The sequence below is a fragment of the Xylocopa sonorina genome, chromosome 4 (assembly GCF_050948175.1).
Source record: "Xylocopa sonorina isolate GNS202 chromosome 4, iyXylSono1_principal, whole genome shotgun sequence".
NCBI lineage: Eukaryota > Metazoa > Arthropoda > Insecta > Hymenoptera > Apidae > Xylocopa > Xylocopa sonorina.
In genome coordinates, this window is record NC_135196.1 from 6,724,471 (window position 1) to 6,750,615 (window position 26,145).

Genomic DNA, 26,145 nt, shown 5'->3' on the forward strand with positions numbered 1-26,145 from the left:
AATGTAATTTTTAGGGAAAGTCGTAGCGGATGGAAATGCTGCGAGCTATCGGTTAAAATGAAGCAAGTATAACGCAAGGTTGAACTTAATTTTATTCCGAACAATTCAATTGCAAGCAAACATGTTTTGAAGTAAATTGCCCCTCGCGTCGTTAATTTTGAAATTAAAATCATCGTAATTGCCATCGTTCAATTTTTTCAATTGTAGCGCGCACAATACGAGAATTCGATTAAGAAACAACGACGTAATATATTGTTAAATGTTTCGTTGTTTATTTTAATGAATTCTAATGACGCTGCAACGCATATTTAATTATTAATAAATTAAACAATTAGTCTCGATAAACACATGTATCGATTATTTTTATGATGCTATATTTAGATGTGTCTCTTAATTAGTATGTCTTATTATAACCTTGTTATTACCTAGTCGAAAATTGTGTTAACGACAATAGACGTTTTCGAAAGATAACAGGAAGTTCGCTCTTCGCAGCTTGATTCGGCCGATCTTATAGTTACGTCAATGATTTTTTGCGACGCTTTTGTAATATTATTTAACGCTGATTGTTACAGGACAATGAATCACCGCTAGTTTTTACCGTTGCGATGGATGTAGTTCTGTTTATCTTTTGCATAAATACTTATAGTGATTCATTCAGAAAATAACATCGACTTTGCCTTATACTCGATAGATCTGGACGTTTCTTTGACTGTGTAGACAATTCTAATCGAAGAAGTTATATATGTTAAAGGTATTATTTCTGCTGGTAATGAAAAGTCGAGTAACCATTATTTTCTTAATATCTAAATCTCTCGTATTGATCATTTTAACACGTTCACCAATATTTTTTAATTGAGGATTAAAACATGCAAAAACATGACAAAAAATAGAAGAAAATATAAAATTTATCATTGTGAAGTTTAAGTGCAAAGGCCAAGAGATCGAAACAATCTTCATTTGCTACGCTCTCTTACGTGTCCGTAACTAAAGAAGAAAAAGGAGTAACAATAACAATTTGTACGCGACACACGTACGACATATCTCTATTATTTCTTCTACCCTTTCAGTCCAGTTTAAACAAAATCATTGCATTCTGGGGCACGTGGAACGCGGTGGGAATAATTTTGCTTATCGACAACTTCATTTCTTCTGTTACCCCGCCTCAATAGCGCGTAACAATCGTTTATACATTCTTTCGCTGGTGCACCCATCCAGTGAGTAATACAACAGCTACATAATTGGACAAACAGTTCCAGGCTCGAGATCTTGTTCGCGATACCAGCAAATGCGATCTCTTACTTTGCTCGCCAGGTCTAATGAAGAAACGCCGAGTCGATTACCGAGTTTCGTGGAATCGGACAAGAGCAGTCCATTAAATTAATCACCGCCGCTGAACGGGAATGACACTGTCGTCGAACGACACAAAGGAAGAACAAATGTCGAAATTAATAAATATGCGCAGGACGTAGCCATGCGTTGAGTCCACCAAGGATCGAGGGAATTACACATTCGCGAAGGATACGTTAAACGCACGTTTTTGCCACAAAGATGTCCTTTTCCAAGGGAAGATTTAAATTCAGATTTACATAGAACCGCCATTTTTTCAGGATCTTCCTTTGCTAGTGACTATAAGGATGACCCAAGACGGAAAGCAAAGATTGAGCTTAGCGCTCGTTTTGTTTTACAAGTCGTGTCACGCGCTGATTGACGAGTGTTCTTCCTTTATTCGAAATGGATAGAAAAAATCATTTATTTATATCGTGTATTGTTTCTTCCTGTTCTGAAATAGGTAAGACAAAGTAAGACAGTGTAAATTCGAACGCACTTTCAAGTATGAATAGAAGAAATCAATATCGAAAGAAGAAATATGATAATATAACGTGAATATGTACAATGGCATATGAAGTATCTAGTGACTATATTGGGAACTTTGTTATGTACTTATTAGGATCGAAGTATGAATATAAATTACGAAAATTATAAGAACTTTTTTATATTAGCTGTGGCTAAATAATGGTATCTGTCGGTTAAGATTAATTCATACACGGAAAATAAACGATTGATATCAAATAAATTTTTGGGTAGATATCGCTTATAAAACTGCTGCTTCCTATTTCATTAATCAAACCTCGAATTATACGTCGTTCTTTCTTACATTGGACATTTCGTTTACCGTTTAAAGCATCAACTTTTAAGCGAGTATCAAGTATGTTTTATTGGCATAACATTGCTTTAACTGTTCTTGCTCGAGCATTTTTGATTAAGTACCAATTTCAAGCTAAATTTGCCAAAAACTGTATACATTATAAAATTCGATAAATATGTAAAACATACGACAGGAAGCTATTTCTTCAGATCGACAGCGCAACACATTGTTCATTAATATTTGCGTGTTGTATATTAGAATCTTATTAATGTATTTAGCACATATGATTTCTATTATTGCAATGAATCTATATAAAAGAAAAATGTATAAAAGTTTCCAGTCAGTTCTACTTTTTAAATGGAATATTGAAGGATATGTTTGAGATTTATGTCTGATGCTATTGAACGTGAATTAATAGCTGAATACATTTACATGTTAAGTGATCTTTCGTTAGACTAGACAAAACTATAAGAAGATTCACATGACAAATCAGAATGTCTGAATAAACCGCCCTATTGTGTCTGTCTGAACGAATAATATAAATCAGGCATAACTCGAACGAGAAGCAGAAGGTCATGCAGACGCGAGCAAAAAGTAGTACAGAGACGTCAGACGTTTCTGAACCAAAAAATATTGACGAAGCCCTACCGTGACTCATTGTAAGTTACAATCTCGTTCGATCTCGTTTCTCAGTCGAGGTTGTCGATTTTATTTGTACGTGATTGCGATCGCGAATTATTCTAATTGCTCTATCGGCAGTGGTATATCGAAGCTCGTTAAATTTACAAATTTAATTAATACTGCACAGTTACGTATTAACACTTACCAGCTGTAAGTGTCGAATAATTAAATTAACTTAGAATAATTGTGTCATACTTTGAAATTCTAATGGAAATAAGAGTTGAGAAGCTGTAAACGAAAAAAATTGTATTTCTCTTCTCTTCGCTAGGAGCGAAGACTATTTATTAAAAATACGTGAAATAAGGGTGGTCGAACACATTATAATCTTTAAATAACAACATTATTTTAAGGGAAAATACCTATTGTACAGTTTATTTCATACATTCAACGATTGTTTGATTCAAGTACAAGAATTGAAGCCTCTCGCTTCGAAATATTAATTCTTCCGTTACTTCTAGAACAATGAGGTGCGATAAACTCATTTGATATGCAAAATTTCAAAATAAAGATCCTATTAAATTTCGAAACAATTAAAATACCGACTAATAGATACTCCATTCATTCCTCTCGCTAAACGATCGCACTGTTCTTTCCGAACTAAAATCCGCCATGTTTCATAATCTTCCAAACAGAACAAAAAAAGAAATGTACATGTATAATTTGTAAAGGTTAATAACAAAACGCAGTGCTCTCGTGTATTGTTACAAAGGTAATCGCAATCTTTCCATATAGACTGTTTCTCCTCGATTTTATAAATTACTATATCTTTAAGTAGCTCTACACAGGAAGGCGTACTGACCTCTCTTCGCTCGAGATAACTTCATATATGTTCGCTCGTTCGAACAATTTTCTATACTCGCAGTGGACCATTTCTTAACAAAAGTATTACAATAAAACGCGCATTCGACAAACGAAAGAAAGCTGTGCAAGTTATTGTACCAGCGATTAAAAGAAAGAAGTTCTTTGACATACTTTTCATACAAATGTATACGAACGAAGGTGTTTCGAAATGATGTATGCATTTCGTGAAAAGAAGAAACAAAAATGTGAGAGGACAAAGAGATCTATTTTCAACGATAGATCGATGTAAAAAAAAAAAAAAAAAAACAAATCACATGATGATAGCGGAAAACTAACTTGCACAGGTTGATATTTAAATTCGAATTCAAATTCAGAAAAATTACGATTCGAATGAATCTGTCGGGGAAGCGTTCATTAAAAAATGATCAGGCCCCGTTTGCGGAAGATAGGGCGATAAAAATAGTGTTACACCGAATAAAGGGATAATAGTCTTCTACTCTCCGTAAAAAATATGAGCAGCTATTTCCCTATTTCATTACCTAGCTAGTACTTAAGCAATATGCCATAATAAGTATTATTTCGAAATGAAAGATGTTTTTTTTTAGACTTCTTTTTTTCTCTTTATACATATGACTTTTTTTTTATAACTACTCGAGATCACGAGTAGCTTCCTTTCTTTTTTATGTACATAATATTTATACATATGTATATATATATATATAATTTTTTTAACATTTTTTACATTTATGTATACGACGATACCAGATAAAACTCTCATTTTATTCGTTCGCTCGAATTTAAAGCGTCTGAGACTTCGGTAAGCGTGAACACTCTGGGAAGTACTGAATTACTGTAAAGCAAACGATTAATCTTATTTTTTTTTTGTTTTGCCATTTCTCAACTGTTTAAGTATGAAATATAGTATGAAAAACAGCGGTAATCGAGTGGTCTCTTCGTTCCTCGATGCTCACGATTTATACAACCGCGAACAGTGATTCCGACAATCTTATCATTTTTAATTAGAATATCTTGCAGAGTCATCTTTTATTTGTCAGAATATTTAAATATACCTCAAACTCTATATGCAGTATGTAAAATTATATTTTTCTTGGACACGTGGTACCAAAATGAAGCTGTCGATGATTTGGATGATTTTTTACGATCTCTTTCGGTGAAACCAAAACGCGATCGATCGATGAGAAATGATCTGGATGCTCAGGTTTATAAACCAGATTAAGAGAGCTAGTATCATCGTTCGCGACTGTACATTTACACTGAATAAAAGCTGTTAATGAGCTTCGAAGCTGTCGAAGCAACAAGCATCATAGATGCAACAAACATGCACACATTCAGCGTTTCGTAGATAAAAATGATAGTTCATTACGATATTTCGTAGCTAGAAATAATGTTTAACTACCATTAGAAGCAATTGAAAGAGAAATTGTTACTATTCACCTAGAAGATTAAAGTGTCTTTTTTTTTCCTTTTTGCAATATACGAGTTTCGTTCAGAACACCACCATTATCACACTATACGTATAACGCATCGTTCGATTATATTATACCATCATTACTTTTGTGCTTTAAAAGTAGTATCACTAGGAAGGTACTATTTTCCATTCTCGTATATACAAAATATTACACAGGCAACAGATAAATTACCTAATATCATATCATCTTTATGGTAATAACAAATGTCCTCTTACGACCTGCTCTTTGTACCATCCTTTATCAATAAGGAATATCCTTCGGATCCTTGAAAAAATTTTTAATACATTCAGAATTCTTCTTTCCTTGCTCGAAGTGGACAAAATTTGGCCAGAATACGAAGAAATACCCGCGGGGTTACGCGTGTGCAATTTATTAAGGACATTACGCTTATCGTTAAACTAGTAATATTCAATACTTTCATGGATCTCGACTATATAAATATTTTAAAGTGCTTTCCAGTTAAATATTTCAGTATAATATGTCCGACCGGCAAACCTTCGAACACTTCGTTATGTAAAGTATTAATTGGATGAGCTCCCGGATGGACATGTCTCGGTCGTCTTTTAAGCGTTGCATTAAATAACCACCTAGAAATCTCGACTACAACGTGACTTCTTCCTTATACGTTTCCTTATTGTCAAGTATGGTAACAAATCACATTTGAAACAGATAGAAAGAAGTATGTGCAAACTAATAGTCTGTACAGAGAAAAACATTAGTGGAAGAATCAATTGAGCAATACGTTCAATGGCTCTGTACAGGCAGTGTAAAAGATTCCCTTGACAAACAAGTGTTAAATAATTGCTAATATTATGTTTAAAAATTAAACAAAACTTTAGAGTAATGGCGTTCGTTAGAACCAACTTCATAGAATCGCTTCGTGCGATACGCGTGAATGTTTCGAAAGTGAGTGAAGGTATTAAAAGTTAACGGCGAAATTGTTATAAATAACGATAACCTCTAACGGACAGAAATTCTTTGCAAAAGAATTTCGTCTTAGCTGATTATTTCGTTAATTCGCAACTGAAGAAAGAAGTCATCCAACATCACCTAAAGTGTCATAATTTAAGCGTTGGTTCCGTTAGGAAACTACGATTAAAGAATATTTTTACGTATTAAATTATATACACACACATTCTCTCTCTACCTGCCGTATATATGTTAATTAAATCAGACTCAAATTTCAGTTATATCTAGGACTTAGTTTGCAAAATAGAAGGTGTGACTTAGAGTTTGAAATGGTCGTTGAAATTTTTTTTACACGTTTAATCAGTTGGCCGCAATCCAGCCATTCGCTACCAGATAATGTAATATCTTACTCTCTGGTTCCGACTGAGGTACTACACCCGATTTCCTGTTACCATTTAGATACTCCTGTAATCATACAATTTATGTGTAGAGTTAATAATAACACAAATGCAATTTTGAAGGCTATAAGTCTGCGGTAGAGTAGTTATCACTGTCAAGAATCCTGTTAGAAATAAAAGATTGAAAAACTGTAATGGAAAACGCAGAGAGAGTAGAAGATTGAGGAGTTCCAACACATAATTTTTAATATGAAAAAGGAATTCGAGAGAAGCTCGGTGATAGAAATCTTTCTTAACATAGAATAGCTACTAGATTTAGAACCGTCTACTGGTATGCGCGATAGACTCAAAGATTCTTTCCTCCATCGTCACATATTATTTATTTAAAATAATAATTAAAATATGTAGAACTATTAAAACTGACGTAGCGTATACTGTGAGCCATTTCTGAAGCTTTTATCCGACCATAGTATACGTATGGCGTAACATTAATTATTGGCTACGGAATTAAAAATTGTATAGGAACTTACTTGCAACAACAACGTCTTCTGCGTTAAATACTGCGTGGGTTTCAAGTCAAGCTGAAGACACAAGGACTTTTCTTGTTTTGTTAATAAATGCGCCGCAGCTTCCATTTCTATGTCTCGACCCCCTGAGTCTGTACAAGTTTTGCCAGAAGTTGTTGCAGTATGATTCTTTTCTGCAGCAGAACTGGAGCTGGTAGAATGCTGGCTGGAAGAGTTTGGATTGTTATCCGGCTCCGCCCACTGATTGGCTGGAGTCGTCGTCCGACTGTGATTGGTTTGACTGATTGAGAAGCTGCTGCTGCTGGGCGAGTCTTTTGCAGTGTACTTTCGGTCGATGGAAGAGTAACTTTTTTCTTCTTCTCTGCAAATTATAACGAACGAAAAAAAAATGGAAATGAATTTACCTTCCATCAAAACCATTTAATCTAGTGTATCAATGATTATCGCAGTGTTGTTATCTTCGTGAATTAAGGTTGGTTGGTATCTATTTTAGAATGATCCTGTACCTTTTTTTTGAGGTGTGACGGTGTATTGGTGTGGACGGCCCACTGCTGCCCTAAGTGAAATGCAAACTGATACAATCTGTTCACAAATGCCTGGCAACACGCATCACAAAAACAATGGAATTAGTTCAAAGGGAAGCAAAAGCTAGTGTATGCGATATAATTAAGGCTCTGGTGTATTCTACTTAGGTCTTGTACGATCTATCGATATTCTCGTGATTATCAATATAATTTTATATCCACTTCCGACAATTGAATATAAAGGTTAGATTATTTATGCTAATTGCGTGGAAAGTTGTGGACAAATATATGTATGTTATATTTGTGGAATGATACGGTCTATGTATGCATATTATAAAACGAATGATAACATGTTAAGAAACATAAAATATTGTTTCACACTGAGATAATAATCAATCACTAGTATTTATTGTTACACAAAATAAATTGAAATATATTTAAAAGACGCAAGGCATAAATTACGAAAGGAAAATTTTATACAACGTTTATTTATAATACAGGAGTTCTACTAGCTTTTACGAATGAATATTTCCAAATTGCACGCGCTTTCAATGTAAATCCGAGCGTATAACCTAATGTTACACAGTCAACGGCAAAAGACAGAACTTTCCGAAAAGAAAATAGTAATTGTCATTCTAACGTATAAAATGTTGTTAAGTATGTGGATACGAATACTTACAGATTTTTTTTCGTTCCAGTGATCCACGGCGTCGTTCTGTCCCTGAGTTTGTGCCATCACTTGCTCGAAATGAGCGCATTCTTCGTGCCTCGTAATACCGTGCTCCCGGTATCGATACAATTCTGAAAGACGCAATCGCAGTTCTCTTTCTCTTTCAAGGTTAGTCAGAAATTGCTCGTATTCCTGCGCGGTGTAAAATTGCGCGAATACCCGCATTCTGTCCCTGAATTCCCTGCAAATCGTACAAGTTCCTATTTAAAACGGTTGTGCGAAACAAAACATTGTTCTGTCTAAATAGTAGGTGAACATACTTTTCCTCTTTCGTTTGTTTTTTCTTCAGCGTCTTATCTTTTCTGGACGAAGCAAAGAACGCTGAGACAAGCTGATAATCGCGCACGACTCTTTTCCGTCGTGCTCGCTCTCTTAAATTATTCGTGTACATATCTAGTTGTGCAAGTTTAAGCGCTATGTCCAAATCATCGTCTTCTGCCGGGTTCAGGAATAAAGAAGAAACAAGCGATTCTGCTTCGTGGTTGTAATCCTGTAAGAAAGTATTTAATGTCAGTTTATATTATTATAGTAAAATATACAAGTAAATATCGAGTATTTAGAACATACACGCTCAAAATCATCTCGTTGTGGCATGTATCCCAGTTCTGCAGCCTCTTCTGGAGTGATGTCCAAAGGTGGTAACCGAGACGTGAGATCAGGTGATAGAGGTCCATGATCTGACTTAGTCTGATCCGTAAGATTTGGTTTGTAGCTTTCTGTTGGAGGCCATGTGTATTTACCGATATTACCATCGAGATATCTGGCAATATATTCTTCTTTCGCTTCTGTAAGGTAACAATAATTGTTATGATATATTTTAAACAGATTTTAATTTGAAAATGAATTTCTCCTTTAAAAATATCTGTGATACAACGAATAATTATCACAAAATTTTACCTTCGGGTGTTCGTGTTTCAATATGTTTACTAATATCTTCCCAATTTCCAAAACCAAATTGTTCAATAGCATCCAATAGCCTAAGTTCTTCCCTAGCAGTCCAGTTTCCTCTACCATTGAATATGCTAATGGTACCAGAATCCTGAGAATATAACATACAATTTATATATAATTCTTCGTCGATGAACATTTAAAGTACAATTAAAAATAGAATTAAATATTCACCATAAATTGATAAGAGTGGTCATTTTTGTGTGGGCCGATTTCAGCTCCGGCGGAAAAACACTGTAAAATTAAAAAAATATTATTCCTCTTCGCTGACAATTATGGCTTCTGTTATGAAGCGTTGACGATTTCCGTGTACGAGATTCAGAAAATTGACGTACGCGAGCACGTGGCTCGTCACGATCACCGGTTTCATTCAAGTCGCGAAGTAGTATAGCAGAGCAGTTACACAGAATAACTTGTCAACAAAAAAAGGGTGGGGAAGGAAAAAGGAATCTCAGCACGCAAAATCCAGCAAAACCGGAAGGATAGACGAAGACGTGAACGGGAGACAAGGGCGAAGAGGGTTGGGGGGAAGGGGATAGGGACGTACACGTGACCACGAAACAGGCGTTCACTCGTCTCACCTGCAAACAGAGGTCGAAATCGGGGCATTCCACGCATCTTATGCGTAAACCCGAGATGTCCTTTTGACAATAGGTGCAGTTGTATTTGGCATACAAATCTGAAACGAAAGAATCACAATACATGAGGCCACCGACAATAACACCGCGCGACACGAAATCAATATTCCTTTCCGTCGATGTAAATACATACCCGCCATTATTGTCCTGCAGGGTTCTTCCAGAACGATCCGGATGACGTCACCGCATGCCAGAAACTCATAAGTTTACGTATCACGTACACTGAGCGTGCAAGCTCGACTCCATTTTCTCCGCGAAATCGTCTGAGAACGCGGAAAAATTACGAAGCGCCCACCTGGACGCTCTAATTACCGTGCAAGTGTAAACTCGTGAGATATCTGAATGGAAAAAATGTTGTTTACGACTGTTGCGTCGCGAATCAAGTACGCATGCGTTCCCTGTCCTACTATCTAGGTAAACTACGCCGTCAGGTTTGCCAACCGTGCGACGAGGCAGGACAGTCGCACATTTTTCGCAACCCGGATACAACGCGTCCGCGCGAATTTAAATAAAAGAGTTGCGTTTCGACGGGTTTACTCTTTTTGTGTTGCGTGATTTTTGTGCCGCTCGCTCGCGTCTACGTTCGAGTACAAACATTAACTGGTATTGACAAGTGATCCAGCCCGAGGACATCGCAAAATGTTATCCGTAAGTAATGTTATTTCATTTACTTGTTACGATTTTCAATTTTTGACAATACATCTCCGTTTCGCTTATTGCATTACACGAATCTTACGTTATGTATTTATATTGCGACAAATTTGTGTGTGCAATGTGTCTTCGATGTATGAGTTAATAAAAAGTGTCTAAATTACATTCGTACAGATTGCGCGAACGATGTTGTCTCGTCAGAATGTTATCTTGTTACATCGGTCAATTCGTACGAATCGTCCATGTTTAATTTCGGAGAAAGCGTTTCAGAAATTGAAATTAAAACAAGCAAAGATGCAGGTAATATAGATTTATGATCTTCGTATGAACGTAAAATAATGTGTATATAACAATTTAATGAACTCGATCGTAGGGGTCGTTTATATGCGTCATTATTTTTGTTCAAACAGCGTTTAGATAATCTTCCAGTATATTTAAAATGTGGTATGCGCGATAAAGTATTGTACTGGATAACTGTGGGTTTAGCAATATATAGCACAATAGAATCCATTAGAGGACTTAAACGATTAATCGCGAAGTATTCATAAAATTGTAAGAGAAATATCACAACCAAGAAATTAAATATTAGCTAATTTCATGTGAAATTTCCTAATAAAATTTTCAATTTAATTTTGCAATTTAGTGTTATTAATTGTTGCTTATATCGAACTGAATAACATAGTAATACTAGGAATTAATTTACAGTTCTTAGATATTAAAGTATCTTTACTTATTGTAAAATATTGATACATTGAAATGTTACATATTTATGTACATATATTCCATCTTAAAAATGTTTTTCTCTATAATATATCGAATTTGGAAGAGATCTTAAGGCACTTGAATGCTCTGCAAATACCAATATGGAAATGAGAATGTACTATTTTTTTTTTTATGATAATATGTTATATTCTGGTGATACTAGAAGCAAAGAAGTATGTCTAAATAACATAAAATATACATGCTAATGTTTTAATTAAAACACAAAAAACAGAGCTACATAGAAAAGCAAAATTTAAGTAAATGCAAGGATATAAAGTGGAGATACTGAGACTATTATCAAATGGTGGTTTTACCAAGGTGGTAAATAGTTAAGGGGTGAATAATAAAATTGTGTTCATCCTTTTGTAAACATGCATTGTCAAATATTACTTTTATATCAAATAATATGTATATATATATAGATAAATATTTCAACATCTAAATATATAAAAAATAACACGCGAAACAATTTTTATACAAATTAACATTCTGTACGTAAATCTACCAATTGAATTTTTGTCTTTTACATAAGTGTACATATAAAGTTATAACTTTTTGTGGCACCTTTGTGATTTTATATGTTAAACAAATATTTTTTTCGATATTATTTAACACAGAAAAAGTAAATTTTATTTTTCCGTGTTGGTAATGCACGAGCATTAATTAAGATGTATATTTTGTTTATCACAGAACAACATATTTAAATATATTACTATAGTTACATTACTGTATCAGTAAAAAGCATAAAGTAGTGAGTTGTTCTTAATGTTGAATCATTTGAGCTGTTTCTGACATTTTATCGTTCTCATTCTTGGAAGCATAATTATTTGCTATGCTGTTTGGGTCATTCAAAGATTTTTGAGCATTTAATGGGACGTTCTTGTTATTTGTATGCACGATAAAACCTTTTTCTTGAAACGCTTTATTTATATCTGAATTTGAATTGTCTTTTATATTAGTATTTCGAACAACTAATTTTTCCTTGTTATATAATGGTTCTTGTTTATTGTAATCTTGTGCTTTCGAATACTTCAATGTTTCTGTTTGAAATTGTGAGTTTTCTATTACATCTTTTTCTTTCTGTGTAGTTTGTAACTTTGGTATATTCATTTTATCTTCAAAAGTCTTATCCTTTTTTCTTCGTTGTATTAAATTCTTTAAAGCTTCGCTAAATTGCATTAACGTTTCTGCAATTGGTCGATCCATATATGTAGCTTCGATTTTTTCGAACTGATCATCTTCTACAGAAGTTAATTCACTTTTGATTTGCTTAAATTGATTTATTATATCTCTGAGACTTTCTTTGGCATCTTTGATCGTTTTTATATCTTTGGTTTCTGTCACGGTATCTATATCTAATGAATCTTCTTTAAGTTTTATAGTTTCTATGGTTTGTTCGTCATATTCAACAGTTAGTTCCTTCTTTCTTATTTCAGAATCTTCATGTACAAATTCTTTCTCGAACTCCTTAAATTGATTGATTATATTTCTGATGCTTTCTTTTACATTGATTGGTTTGTATTCATTTATTTCTTGACTTACTACAGGTTTCTCTGTTATCTCTTGCGTTATTTTTGCCTTCTCTTTTAACTCCTGAATCATTGCCGGTTTCTTTTTTAATTCTTGAATGACCACTGAAGGTTTCTCCTTCAATTCTTGTATCACCAAAGGTTTCTCTTTCAATTCTTGTATCACCGAAGGTTTCTCTTTCAATTCTTGTATTACTGAAGGTTTCTCTTTCAATTCTTGAATCACCAAAGGTTTCTCTTTCAATTCTTGAATTACTGAAGCTTTCTCTTTTAAGTCCAATTTCGTTATAATTTTTATTTTTTGTGGAGATTCTATTCTTATGGGAATTAATCTCTTCACTTTAGCATTAACTCTTAATGGAATTTCTGTTATCGTATTTTGATCTATTGTATCTTTTCGAAGTTTTACTGCCTCCATTTTTCCTTGAATAATTTTTTTCACAACCTCTTTTAGACTGCTACCTTCTTGTTGGACATTACTGGCTTTTAATTTTTCTTTAACAGTGTTGATTTTTTCAACCTCCTCTTTCTCTACACTAAATTCTTTCTCATCTATGTTAGAATCATTTGCAATATCAGATTGCGATTTTTCAGCCATATCTTTTTCAAATGTTGGCACATTCTCAAACTCGTTGCCTTCAGCTGATATTTTTAAATGTGATAAATTATTTTCTGACAAGTTATCAGATACCTGTTCTATGCTTAATGATTCGATAATTTCGACAGATTCATTTTTTATATCATTTAATCGAATTGTTTTTTGTTCTTCTGTATCCACTGTATTTACATTACTAATATTTAGTGGTTTTTCAAATTGCTCTAACGATTCCATGATTTCATCTAATATTGGTTCCATATCTTTTACAGTGTCATTTATAATGTCTTTAGTTTTTTCCCTATCACGCTCATCTGGTTGTTTTAAATAAGTCTGAGATTTTGCTTTTTTAGAATCATATTTTATATTGGGTTTTCTTTTCATGATGAATATTATTGGTCTTGTTTTAATTCTTATGGGTGGTAGTATATTGTAATTGAACGTAACATGAGAGAAACCATCAACAGAATCCAATATATCGTGAGTTTTGAGGTATGGCTTTATGTTAGGTGAATATTTACTCTTGGCTTCCATTAAAAGGTGTGTAAATTGCAGCATTTCAGGGCTGTCAATAGTTAAATTCTCTTGTTTGGAGTAACTGGAAGGTAGTTGAAAACAAGTTAAATTGTGCATTATTATGGAGTATATTAGCATTTTAGGGAATAATATTGTTATTAGTGTAACTTACATCCAAGAATTATTTGTTTGTGTAAATCTTGAAACTCCTGTTTGGGCAGTTAAGACATCAATGTGTACGTGTACTGGATTGACAGAATCTTTCTCAAGTCTATGTAACTTAGCAATAGCTAAACCACCAGGATAATTAGAGCCAGCAATGCATAAAAGAAACATAGAAAATACAGCGTTTAAAACTAGGTGGCCTACAATGATCAGTGCCAAAAATCCATTCCACGGACTTTTTGTTCTGTTTTCCCATCTAATGTAGAAAGAATAGAGATTGAAATATACATATAATTATAAGACATTCAAGAAATAAGAGTAGTTAAAAAGCTGATTTAAACATAAGCTACTTACATTCTATGACAAACAGCTGCTGTACTAACATTTAGTAGTGGAAAGACATATATGATAAATCTCAATTCTTTGTGTGGCAAGAATGAGAACAATGCAACAAATACAATACCGGGAACTGTTAAAGCCCGAACTCTGGCATCCCATAACATACCCAAAGGTATTAAAAAATAAGAGAAAGCTAATCCTCGTGGAAGAGCTGAGTAAAAGTACCATAAGAATGGTGATGTCTGTTTCTTTATGTTAAGTTTGATAAATAGAAGTTTCATATTTCTTTTTCCTTATCTATCAGTATAGATAATTTAAATTTGAGCCAATTAAAAGGGAAAGATTATAATAAAACAGAGTGGATCATTGATACACTTAAGTAAATTTAGAATTCATTATTTTAGAAAAGGATACACCCCAGTTACTGCTTTTATTAAGAATGGTGTTATAGTAAAATACTTCTCCTTCAGGCCATAATAGTCGTCTCCAAAATATAGAATCTATTGCAACTGTTAGCATTAGAAAAAATATACCAGCTGGAACCGCAATTTTAAGTAGTCTAAAAAATTATTAATTCTTACAAAGCTGTTATTCTGATGATATATTTATAAATAGTTCTCTTTAACAAATGAACATTTCTAATATCATAAAATTATGTTAGGATATTTCTGTTCTCTACTCTGAGGAATAGCACAAGTTCTACTGCAGTTTATCAAAAGAAAGTTCTATGTTTAATTTAGTTCATACTATCAGAAGGGTTTTATTATGTTAATAAGTTTTATAAGCAAACAAAGCTTACAAATCAGTGCAGTTTTGCAGAAGGTCCTTTGACGATTCTAATCACTTCTGTATACAATGTTACAGCCATACTAGGAATCAATGGTCCGCAATATAATATGTAAATACCTTGGTATCGTCAGTTTCTTGCTGGCTATATCGTACAAAAGAAATAACCCCAGTAGCATAGCAAGTTCTGCTCTGAATATTATTATTGCTGCTGCGGATGACCAAATAAATATCACTTGACTTTGTTTTAACCATCCATATAAAGCAAGTAGTACTGCAATATAAAAGAAGCAGAGGACTTATAATTTCTGAATATGCCACTAAATCAGATATATCCAATAATGTGAATATTTTCAATTACCTAATGGCATAGCCATTATATTTGGCAATGGACGACTTAAATAATATATAAAATGATATTGTGTCACAGTAATTACAACAAACCACTTAGTAAACTGCAAACCAAAAATACTTTGTAACGCATCTCTGTATAGTTTCAGACTCCCTATTACTAGCAAGCCTAATGTTGCTCTTACTGAAAAAAGTAGATATAATTTTTAAGCATTTAATGACATTTTACCATACATTATCCTATATTAATTTTGTTTGGAAATGTACTAATCAACTTACCAACATATTGAGCAAAGAATTTATTAAGTTGTACATAATTAATGATTGTTATCAATGGTGATGCTAAGCCTGATATAATAATTGGTCCCACGAATGATCGTGGCACAACTCCGGGAAATTCATGATGATCATACTATCATAGAAGAAGAATATGTTACAAATGATTAGTTCTTGTCTGCAGTTTATTTTAATAAAATGTGCACATTTTATACATAAATTGCCTAAGGCATCAGAATGTATTTTGAACTGAAGTGTGGTAGTATTGACATAAAAATTGTATATGAAGAAAGTTATGTCACAAGTTTCAATGAAAACTGAATTAATCTGTTAGTTAACTCTTGAATCGTGTATAAACTACATCAGTTAATCGTAAGTTAATAAATATATGTATATATCTGCTTCTAAATATAATGTCTAAGTTTTTGCGTAATATTTCTTTGATTGTGTGTGTCGGCAACCTGTCAAGGAAGATAAATATTCTCTCGTAACTTGCCTCTACTCTCTCGTCTAATCTTTAGATACGTATTTGTATTCATAAGGTATGCCATCAACGAGCACCGTAATAATTACCTCTGACAAATTAAAACCATGGTATAAAATGTCGTGCATAGCCTGCAGATTGAAACTCTCCTCCACTTTTGTGAATGGACAGTACAGTAAATGTACCATCGCCACTAGGATAATTAGATGATCCATTATTCTTTTCTACGCGCGAAACGGATTTGGAAACATTGTAGAATTTCGCGGTTTAATCATGACCAGCTGACGAACACTGGCAACTTTTTAACTATTTCTTCCTTACACCGGGAATATATATATATATACACACCACGTCGTCTGCTGTGTTGGATTGCGACCAATTTACGTATGTACTTTCATTGCCAACATTCCAGGCCCAACAGGTTCTAGCATTTCGTATTAATGTAACTAGCGTTAATTCACTACTCGTCCTTTGCCGCAGGATCGAACAATTTTGTTCCAAATTTTTCATTATCAAGTCATTTTTATTTTTAACGTGACTCAGGAAAGTAAATTCACTGTTATTTTTATTTTTTTTTTTAACAAAAAAGTTAATTTATTAGCTTTCAATAATTCATCATAATGATATTACAATATTCTCATTTATTAAAAAGACTAAGTGTTATAAAAATGTTTTTCCGTCTCGTGTCGTAATCTTACAATATTAATATCTTTTTCCTGCAAGTTATTAATCTTCCAACTCTAAACAATTTTTACTAATTACATATGTTATGCGAAAGCAACAAGTTTTAGGGAAATCAACTACGATGATACAAATAGTCGTACGAGGTTTTACTAATGTTATAGTATAAGGACGTATAAATATATAAACATATCGTAATTTTTCATAATGGAACATTGTAGATTCATAAGTCTTCCGTCTCATGAATTTTAGAATTTTATTGAACTGCGTGAGTTATGATCTTTTAGTTTACGAAATAAGATGCAGTAATATATTATTATATCTAGTCATTTTTTTTTATCGGCACGCACTCGAAAATTGTTCAAATTTTGGAGCGTATTTTACTCCGTAAATATATACAGTGTATAAGGAAAAATTCGTGTTTTATTGTAAAGTGATTGGAAAGAAAGTACATGTGTTCTAAATACACGTGGCAAACTCGAACGGTTCGAGTCATTGATCACTTGTATACTAGTTTCCCGTGGTTTTCCGACGAATTATAGTACTTTGTAAGTTTTTTTATTTATATAAGATCGCGTACAAAATTTGTTAATCATTCCACAGTAAAACGACGTTTATAAAAAAACTATATCGATCGTGAACAAGATAGAGCCAGGATTTCTGTATGGAACTGTCCATGACAATTTCATTGTTTCAGGACTAACTCCAGTACGATACATTTTGTATGATAGAATTGTATTTCTTCCAAATTTTTAGTCAAGACTTTTCTCTTTTAGAATAAAGGCACTTTGACTTATCTTGTTTCTGACGGATGTAACATACTGTCGTAATACAATTCACAGAAATATTCGATCGCTTGTATTTGTAATCCTTTCAAGGCGGATGTTTCATATGAACAATATTAGATGATAATTTAGCTGTATATATAGTATTTACAATTCAGCTAAACATTAGTGCAACGCAATCGATGGTCCTTATTTGTAATAAATTCTAGATGCGTTGCGTATTGAATTATCCTTTAATTTTTCTGATAGAATTTCAAAACTTCCTCCTTACTACATATAGAAGTATCATTTCAAACTTTTGACTGACATACATATTTCACTTATCGAAAGTAGTAAATGCAAGTTTTCGAATATTTTTGTGGGCAATTGTACAGATTGTTCAACTACAGATAGCCATATGGCGGGTGACCAGTAATCGCAAAAGTCGAAATAAGATAAAAGTCCAAGAAGTAAAAATGTAACGCGCGATAGAAATCTTGTCCCTGAACGCAGACACTTGGCGTCGCAACAGTCTCTGATCATCGATGCGCGTCTGCTTCCTTCATTCTCGACGTCTGCCATATTTCGACACCCACGATCCACGCTTTTACGCTTATGACCATAGGTAGCCGAACAATCCACGTATACGTAGAGAAAATCGTTCGGTTCGTGAAGAATTAGCGTCTCGGTTTAGGCGCTCGCGAATGTATCGGCTTATTGTGCAACATGTGCTCGCATTTGGGAATGTGACGCTCGGCAGCGGCTTGATTGAATTTCCTTCCGCAATGGGGGCACTGGATGTAGTCGCAGTTATCGCTAACCGGCGGTGGTGGCAAATCGCTGAGTTTGCCCCCCGCGGCTAGGTGTGCTTGTACTTGCTTAGCGGAGCGTATGGCGTTAATGAAATCCTCGTGTTTGCGCCGCCAGTTCGACTTCACCTCTGGCTTCTTCAATTTCTGAAACATGCAAAGCGACAAGCGTCTCCGATGTCTCTCGTCCTTTCCAAAAATCATCATTGATTTTTATCTTAAGGTGTACAGGTTCAAAGTCACCACTGTGCACGCCTTATTTGTTAATGTAAGTGCTTCTGAAGTATCAATTGGATTCTGCAGTTGGATATAAACAATGAAATATATACTACAGTAGAGTGAAAGATTGTACTAATTATTTGTATTGAATTATACAAAGTTGTTCGCGATAAATCGAATTGATACTTATTTTATTTAAAGCTAAGTGCGTTCAGTCGGAACAGGAATAACGAGAATATTGGAAGAGGACTGGAGAGAATGACTCCGGATAGTAATTAGTGATGCTGACCTCTGGTTGCTTTTTAACGAGTCCTTTTTTATAGAATGGCTCGATGTCGGTGCCTCTTACGCGGTACATCGTTGTATCGAATTGTTTTCTCTTTTTTTGCGCTGTCTTCACGCAAATTTGCTCGTGAAGGGTTACTCGGTCCTGAGCGAAACGACGACCACACATTTTACAAGGAACCAGATTTTCACTGTAACAATGTATTAAAATTGTGTAACGCGCGCTCGACGTCAAAGAGGCATCGATGTATTTTTAGAGAACAGGCGAATTTATAAAAAAAAAAAAAAAAATGTACAGCTACGAGGAGAACTGCCACACCTGTTATATCTGTAGCTTTGAATCCAAGTTGGTAAGATAATTAGAGGAACAAGTGATTAAGGAAGTGAAAGACAGTAGAAGTTGTTTAATTTCGCAACAGGAAAATTGATCATTCTAAAAATCCTTACGCGGCGGACACGCATCCTCCGCTTTTGCCAGAGGCTGATCTTTTCTGCGACGCTGAACCGGAAATTGGCGTCCTCGCTCTTGAAGTCATTTTGCCTCTGGAACCGGAAGTCTGTCCCTGTATTGAACCGCCGCTAGAGGTGGATGATACCGACGAAGGAGGTCGAACAGATTGCGTTGTAGGAATCTGTCTCTAATCGATACGAACGTTACGTTAATTGCAATTAATACTCCACTCTAGATATCAATCGAACAGTAACCTTATACCAATTTTAATTCCAATCGAAAATAATTAGTATCGTACGCTTGGCGTCGCTAGAAAATTTCTGAATATTAGGTTCGCACGAAGCACCTGTTAATCCACACTGTGTAATTTAGGTATGGAAGTTTAGAGGCACGATAGAGAATTTCGCTTGCAGAAGTTTCGATAGATCATCAGTCGAGAATAGAGGAATCCATGGGCAGCGAAACCTCCGATCACACCCGGGTTAATTAGTGTCAAAGAGCAGCGGACATTTTATCGTGTAAATTCTTCTACCTATTCCTTTTCTACCTAACTTCGAGTCGACGCGGAAAAATTGGGCACGATATTCGATTGGAAATGAAGTTACTTCCCATCCAATATCGCGATAAATCGATTATCAATTTAAAATCGAGGCTATTTTTCGATTTGGATTGTCGCAATATTTCCCATTCTAAGTGTCTCTAACTTTAACCTGTTTTCAATGATATTCAGTGTTCTGATAAATTGGAGGAGGCAATTGTTAATAAAAGAATCAACCGTGAAATACGGCTAGAAAAATAGACGTAAAATGGTAGAAAAGTTAATGGTATGTCTTGAAAACAACAATCGTTTCCGACTGTGTCGCGAGCAATTATGGTACGCAATGGAAGACGAGTCTCGAGAAAGAGAAATTATTCGCGCACAGTCGAACAATGCCAGCCGCGTTGCATTAAAATTGTACCATCAGACGTCGTATCGACGAGGTAGATTGGTCTTATGATGCCGATGAAAATGGGGACGCAACCTTAACAGTGCAATTGCAGCTATTTAAATGGCCTGGTTCGAAATTGCCAGCGTTTCTCTTACTGTTTATCAGGTATCCGTTTGGTACTTATCTGATTAACAGCTACTCACTTCGGTAGATTGTTTTCGTAAGAGCGGCTTCCGCGGAAGTGGCGCATCGTTTTCCTTCGGTGGTTGCTCGTCGATGTCGATGACAAAAGCGTCGCTTTTCCTCGTCGTGGGCGAGCCGTTATCGTATTTCGTTTCGGCAGTTTGGTCTCGTAAATGTAGACCATTCTCGGGAATAGCACCATCGACGACATCCGTCGATTTTCTCATACCCGTGCTCGTCGTTGCCGTCGTCGTCGTCGTCGTCGTCGTCGTCGTCATCGTCTTCCTGGTTCCAATTGGCTCTGTGCCTTTCATAGGGGTTGGTCGTTTCGTCGATTTCGTGTCCTGAGCTTTCATCTCGATGGACGGACGCTATAATAGGAATACACCAAATCATCGATGTATCTCTTTGCTTTGTTTCAACGAGGACGACGAGGATAAGTGTATTTTTAGATGTTGGACGATTCATTGGTACTGCAAAATGCAGTACGATATCTTCTTTTTTTTTTAAGGAAATGTTAACATTGGTACTTGAAAGTTTGCTTTGGTTTTTGCAGAGATATAATAGTAAATCATTAGTTGTTCCAGACAGAAGATTTTCCAATTAATTGCATATTATATTTTCAATGAAAGCATATTGGCGTATAAAAAAGTCCACCATTTATCTTTGCCTCAATAAGTTTAGAAGAGAACAAATACAAACCATTAAAATTACACATTAACAAATTCCAAAATACCATCGTACACGAGTTACACCATTTTCTCTATTAGTTCTCGAAGAAATACGTATGCATTAGTAATAAAATTCAAAATCCTCTCTCTCTCAACTTGAAAGATGTTATTTCTGGAAGAAAAATCGTTACTTACCCTGGCCACCGTGTCCGGGCTCTTCGATGGCGACGCCAGGACATTCCTCCTCGCACGGATGCTCGTTTCCATCCCCTTCGTCGTCTCCGGGCTCGGACTTTTCGCAACCCTAGAGAAACGTATCGCACACTTTACAGACGAACGGCCCGTATCCTCGAACGCGTCGTTCACCGCCGCTGCATTCCCCGACCGCCACGGCAAAGATATCTCTTTTCTATTTCCAGCACGATCATCGATATTTATTCGACGTGGCTCCGTTCGTCGAGCCCCGCTCGAACGTACCGCCGCGTACCCTGCGATCGCCGACTCCGTCGACGTACCCGTCGCGTCACGAGCCAAACTTTCACCCTCGATGGACTTACGAATGTCCTCGATCGATCTCAGCTGTTTCACCGACAAACAACGATCCGCACCTGTTGACGTGCCGTCCGTTTCCTCTTTGCCCGCCGCATCCGTCGACGTCGCCCCGTCCAAGCCGTCGAACTCGAACCGTCTCGACGCAGTTTTCACGGGCTCCACCGTCTCGCTTTTACCGACACCAGCGAGACGTTCCACTGTTCTCATAGCGTCGAGGCTGCACCTCGATTTCGATCTTCCAGTTTCAATTTCCTCCTCGGAATCGGCGGCCAGGAATAGCTTCCGTTTGCACGCGGCTGTTCTCGACTTTACGACGACCCGACCGATCCCTATCGACTCGCTGGATTTCGCGAATTTTGTCTGACCCCGTGTTTCCTGCGCTTGGTTCTGTTTTCTTCCGGCTACAGCCTCCGCGTTCCCTGCTGAAGTTTTTCTGGGAGATATTCTCGTCGATCGTTCGCTACCAGGGATTCCAGAAAGATTTGAATTCGGTCGATCGAGCACCTCCAAGGAGATCGGCTTCGAATCGCCCCAGGGGATCTCGATCCCCATCGAATCGGTTCGTCTCTTTCCTGTTATCGACTCTTTGCTACGCTCCAGGGTGGTTCGAACTGATTCCGTGCCAGGCTCCGTTCCGATCGAGTCGAAGCGTCTCAGAGCCGACTCCACTGAGTCTGTTCTTTCGTAATGCTCGCTGGACGAGGCTCTACCCTTTCTAGAAACAATGTTCGATCCTGATTCTTTTATCTCGATCGCGGTGGATAAGCTGGAACTGCTTTTGGTGATTTCAGTACGTAACTCGTTAGCGATGTCCTCAGAAACGGTTTCACTGTAAACTGACTTCGATGTTCTTTCGTTTTTCAAATCCGATGCTTTCATAGCCTGACGAACCAGTTCCATCGATTTTAAAATTTCAACCTGCCTGGACGTTTCTGGCGAGGGTGTTCGCCGTTTCTTCTGCTCGCCAGGAATCGCACTCCTCGCATTCGTCTTTCTCTCTATCTGGTGGATCGGGCTACGCCTCTGCTCTCGAAGTCCTGAAATTTTAACGTCACTTTTTCGACTCGCTATATTTCTCTCCGCTCGACGCGTCGAGTGCCGAGCAATCGATTCGTTTGTTGGCGAGGGACTGCTGCTCCACGCGTTTCTTATCGGATACCTCGAACCGCCGTATTTTTCTTTCATCGACTTGCTGTCAACGATCGTTTTCCCTTTCAGCCGAATCGGACGGGCCGTTTGCTTCCCAGACTTATTCATTGCGTCTTCCTCTGTTCGAGCTCTCGAGACGCGGATAATGGACTCGTTCGTTGGCGAAGGACTACTGCTACACGCGCTCGTTGTTGCGTGTTTTAAACCGGCAGATTTACGAGACTTAACGTCGACAATTCCTTCCCTTAAATTTACCTTCTTCTCAGGCATTCGAGGGCTAGACGTGGATCTAAGAATTCTCGTTTCGTCCTTTTTATCCGCGGTGATTGACTCTGTTCGACGTTTCGAGGTGCGAACGATGGATTCTCTCGTTGGAGAAGGGCTACTAGACACGTTCGATGGCGCACGACTCGAACCAACCCTCTGCCTCCTGTCGCACGCTTCTCGACGATCTCTTTTCAAAGGCTCGAAAACGCTGGACTCGAACAGAGATCCCCTCTTCTTGGTCGCTTTCTGCGGAGAATACGCGACTAGTTTCTCGTCCGTCGATGTCTTGCCACTGGATCTCGTGTAAGTGCCACGAAGCTGCTCCCGTTCCACGTATTGATCGGACATGACGATTTCTTGAATCTCCGTATCCACCTCCGCGGACGTGGAGCACCTACGGTTCGATTCAGCGGGGTGTTCGCGAGCAGCTGGCGTTCCAATTCTTCCCTCAACTTCTCCATCCGCCATGGTTCCCTTGTCCTCTTCGTTCATCCTCGCTCGCTGTTTCAAACCAATCGATATTCCGTCCGCGGAACCGCTCGAAGAACTTCGCGACTTGGAACCCCTCTCTGAAGCGTGTTCACCCTGATTCCTGTCACCTTGACGATTCATGGCGTCGCGGATCAGTTTGGTCGATCGAAGGACATGCGGGGACGACCCTCTGCGACTCAGAAGTTTGCTATCCTTCGTTGTAGCCACGTCGTCGGGACTTTTCGATGATCTATTCTCGATATTCCTCGTTGGACTTTCTGGCTTCTTCGATTTTGCCAATGGTCGCTTAATGACCTGCTCTGTTGGTCTTGGACTCTTGGATCCTCTCTTTGAACTGACTTTAGGTGGTGGTGGCTTCAGACTCACGGTTGTGGCGGACTTCTCTGTCTCGTAACAATAGAATTCTGGTGGTTTTTCTCTGGTGTCCTGGATTTTTTGGGATCTGGGAGACGGAGAACGACTGCTGACCCTTTCAGTGGGTTCGTTGGGTTTCTCAGCTCCTGCGCGATGAAGTTGCGTTCTCGTTGGACTGGGTGCTCTCATGTCCTTCAGTGACAATGGGGATGAACCACGAGACAAACGTAGATCCTCTGTTTCTGTTGATAAAACTGTGCCTTTTGAGTCGTCGCGATCGTCCCTTATGTCTTTCGTCAACTGTTGAGAGAAAAGTCGCGAGCTTGATACGAAATGTTTCGTACTTTCCTTGCTGCTTTCTTTCAAAGTCCTTCTTTTTGAGTCTGTCATTGTACTCGCAGTTGATGGAGCAGGTGTCGAAACTCGAGACGCAGAACTTTGTACACTCTTTTTGGTGTCTGTAAATTCTGCTCTTGGTTTAGTTATCGTCTCTGGTGTTACCATCATGATAGTCGCGCAGCTCTCAGAATCTGAAGCGAAGAACTGTGGACTAGGGCTGGACTTTCTGAAGAATTTGCTCAGCAAGTCTGGCGATTTCGATTTAATATCATTCTCAGCTGTCGAGGCATGTTTTTTAGACGAAATTTGTGGACTTACGCTACGTTTATTTATAATTTTCTCATTGAAATTGAAGGATTTTGAGCCAGATTTAATATTTTTAGTATCGATACTCGTTGTTGTGGTTGATTTCTTACTCTCGCGATGGAAGGATTGAGGGCTCGAGCTGCGATCTCTTCTTAGACGCTCGAAGACATTAGACGATTTCAATTTCTTCTGGTTCTCATATTTTTCATCCTTTGGAGAAGAGGATCTTCGCGTGGAAAATTTGATGTCCTTTTCGTCCACTGTGTCTATACCCGCAGATCCTTTCGCCATTTTCAGTAGCGAACTTTCCGTGTCTTTCATATAATCTGGCGATATTAAACTCGAAGAGTCCATCGCGTAAGTCGTAGCCGATTTTTCCGTCTCTTTGCAAAAGAATTTCGGACTGTCACTTCTGCGTATTCTATCTGTAGACTCTTCAGACGATAATTTCCTTGCAGTCTTCGAATCAATCGCGTACGTAGTAGCAGACATTTCAGACTCTTTGCAGAAGAATTTGGGACTCTCGCTTCTTCGTATTTTGTCCTTGGTCAGTTCAGATGATAATCTTCTCGCAGTCTTCGAGTCGATTGCGTACGTTGTAGCAGATTTTTCAGATTCCTTGCAAAAGAATCTGGGACTGTTACTACGTGATCTCGTAGTCTCCAAAAAATCGAAACTTTCGCTTCGTTTTTCAACGCCTTTCGTAAATTCAGGTGACGATTTCCTTGCAGTCTTCGAATCGATCGCATACGTAGCGGAAGACTTGTCAGACTCCTTGCGAAAGAATTTTGGACTCTCGCTTCTTCGCGTTGCGTCCAATCTTGGACTATTTTCCCTTCGTCGAGGACTGTTCTGCGGGTCCCAAACCATTTTCGCGTGGTCCACATTTTCATAGATCCTGTCGATCGTTCTGCTACCTGCACGATTGGTCCTTTTGTCGCTCGATCCACTGTCCAACACCTCTCGCGTTCTAGTCTTCGCTCTGCTTTCGCTGCGGAATCAGAATCGGTATAAATCGGTTCTTCGTCTCGTTCGCAAGTTGCAGAAGTCCTTACTTCATCCCTCTGTCCTTATCTCTACGATGCTCGTTTCGTTCGTTACCTCGTGTTAAACTGGTTGCGGTTAGCCGACAGTGAATGATAGCAGGGAGAAATGACTGGAAGAAATATGCTTTCGCCTGATCCTTCGACGCGGCAGGACCTTGCAGCAGGATCTTACATAGTACGATCGATTGTATTACAATAGCTTTGTTAAAATTGAGTGGTTGCGGTGAAGCTGCGTAGAAATAGGCGAGATTCGTAGAAAACGCAAAGTTCGTACGTGTCGTGTATCGCGTGATTAATGTTTTACAGGGCTCTTCCGCTTCGCCTTCGTGTGTCTCTCCATTCTTTACTCGTTTCGCTGCAACAATGGTTTCATGCTTGGCGAATGGCTGTTATGCTGATGAT

General features: G+C 37.3%; 3 protein-coding genes and 1 long non-coding RNA gene across 9 annotated transcripts in view; 1 reads left to right on the forward strand and 3 right to left on the reverse strand.

Moving 5' to 3' along the window:
* Nucleotides 1–3,926: 3,926 nt before the first annotated feature.
* Nucleotides 3,927–10,168, reverse strand: Ada2b (Transcriptional adapter 2B). 5 transcript variants are annotated; one of them, XM_076893352.1, is made up of 11 exons: nucleotides 9,926–10,168; nucleotides 9,736–9,833; nucleotides 9,329–9,388; nucleotides 9,104–9,245; nucleotides 8,774–8,991; nucleotides 8,467–8,696; nucleotides 8,156–8,387; nucleotides 7,459–7,508; nucleotides 6,956–7,313; nucleotides 6,438–6,492; nucleotides 3,927–4,478 (listed from the first exon to the last, which is right to left on the reverse strand). In XM_076893352.1, exons 1-11 carry the CDS (start codon nucleotides 9,930–9,932, stop codon nucleotides 4,426–4,428), a joined length of 1,503 nt encoding a protein of 500 aa, XP_076749467.1. In that variant the 5' UTR covers nucleotides 9,933–10,168; the 3' UTR covers nucleotides 3,927–4,425. The 5 variants fall into 5 exon arrangements, with proteins under 5 accessions (XP_076749467.1, XP_076749469.1, XP_076749470.1 ...); XM_076893354.1 differs by having other exon boundaries at nucleotides 6,380–6,492; nucleotides 9,926–10,167; XM_076893355.1 differs by lacking the exon at nucleotides 6,438–6,492 and having other exon boundaries at nucleotides 9,926–10,167.
* Nucleotides 10,169–10,596: 428 nt separating this feature from the next.
* LOC143422600 (uncharacterized) lies at nucleotides 10,597–11,071 on the forward strand. The gene is made up of 2 exons (XR_013101743.1): nucleotides 10,597–10,743; nucleotides 10,854–11,071. It is a non-coding gene; the product is annotated as an uncharacterized LOC143422600 (long non-coding RNA).
* Nucleotides 11,072–11,658: 587 nt separating this feature from the next.
* On the reverse strand, nucleotides 11,659–16,604 carry Alg12 (Alg12 alpha-1,6-mannosyltransferase). Of its 2 annotated transcripts, XM_076893343.1 has the most exons (8): nucleotides 16,336–16,604; nucleotides 15,766–15,898; nucleotides 15,497–15,670; nucleotides 15,256–15,409; nucleotides 14,764–14,908; nucleotides 14,365–14,591; nucleotides 14,018–14,266; nucleotides 11,659–13,927 (listed from the first exon to the last, which is right to left on the reverse strand). In XM_076893343.1, exons 1-8 carry the CDS (start codon nucleotides 16,459–16,461, stop codon nucleotides 11,968–11,970), a joined length of 3,168 nt encoding a protein of 1,055 aa, XP_076749458.1. In that variant the 5' UTR covers nucleotides 16,462–16,604; the 3' UTR covers nucleotides 11,659–11,967. The 2 variants fall into 2 exon arrangements, with proteins under 2 accessions (XP_076749458.1, XP_076749459.1); XM_076893344.1 differs by lacking the exons at nucleotides 15,497–15,670; nucleotides 15,766–15,898; nucleotides 16,336–16,604 and having other exon boundaries at nucleotides 15,149–15,285.
* Nucleotides 16,605–18,145: 1,541 nt separating this feature from the next.
* LOC143423283 (uncharacterized) overlaps nucleotides 18,146–26,145 on the reverse strand; it is a 42,435-nt gene continuing 34,435 nt past the window's right edge. Inside the window, exons 6-10 of the mRNA XM_076894498.1 lie at nucleotides 21,434–25,688; nucleotides 20,588–20,938; nucleotides 19,452–19,642; nucleotides 19,009–19,195; nucleotides 18,146–18,647 (exon numbers count right to left, since the gene is read on the reverse strand). Coding sequence (XP_076750613.1) covers nucleotides 18,369–18,647; nucleotides 19,009–19,195; nucleotides 19,452–19,642; nucleotides 20,588–20,938; nucleotides 21,434–25,688 — 5,263 coding nt within the window. The 3' untranslated portion in view covers nucleotides 18,146–18,368. The remainder of the gene's footprint in view (nucleotides 18,648–19,008; nucleotides 19,196–19,451; nucleotides 19,643–20,587; nucleotides 20,939–21,433; nucleotides 25,689–26,145) is intronic.

Excerpts from the sequence above, each read along its gene's own strand:
- Alg12 (XM_076893343.1), bottom strand. The coding sequence starts at position 16,461 with ATGGATCATCTAATTATCCTAGTGGCGATGGTACATTTACTGTACTGT. Across the intron at positions 15,671-15,765 it reads ATTCTTTGCTCAATATGTTG|TAAGAGCAACATTAGGCTTG; the intron begins GTAAGTTGATTA and ends TACTTTTTTCAG. Across the intron at positions 15,410-15,496 it reads TATAATGGCTATGCCATTAG|TACTACTTGCTTTATATGGA; the intron begins GTAATTGAAAAT and ends TTTATATTGCAG.
- Ada2b (XM_076893352.1), bottom strand. Across the intron at positions 7,509-8,155 it reads ACTGGAACGAAAAAAAATCT|GGCAGCAGTGGGCCGTCCAC; the intron begins GTAAGTATTCGT and ends CATTTCACTTAG. Across the intron at positions 4,479-6,437 it reads ACCTCAGTCGGAACCAGAGA|TAATTCAGTACTTCCCAGAG; the intron begins GTAAGATATTAC and ends TTTGCTTTACAG.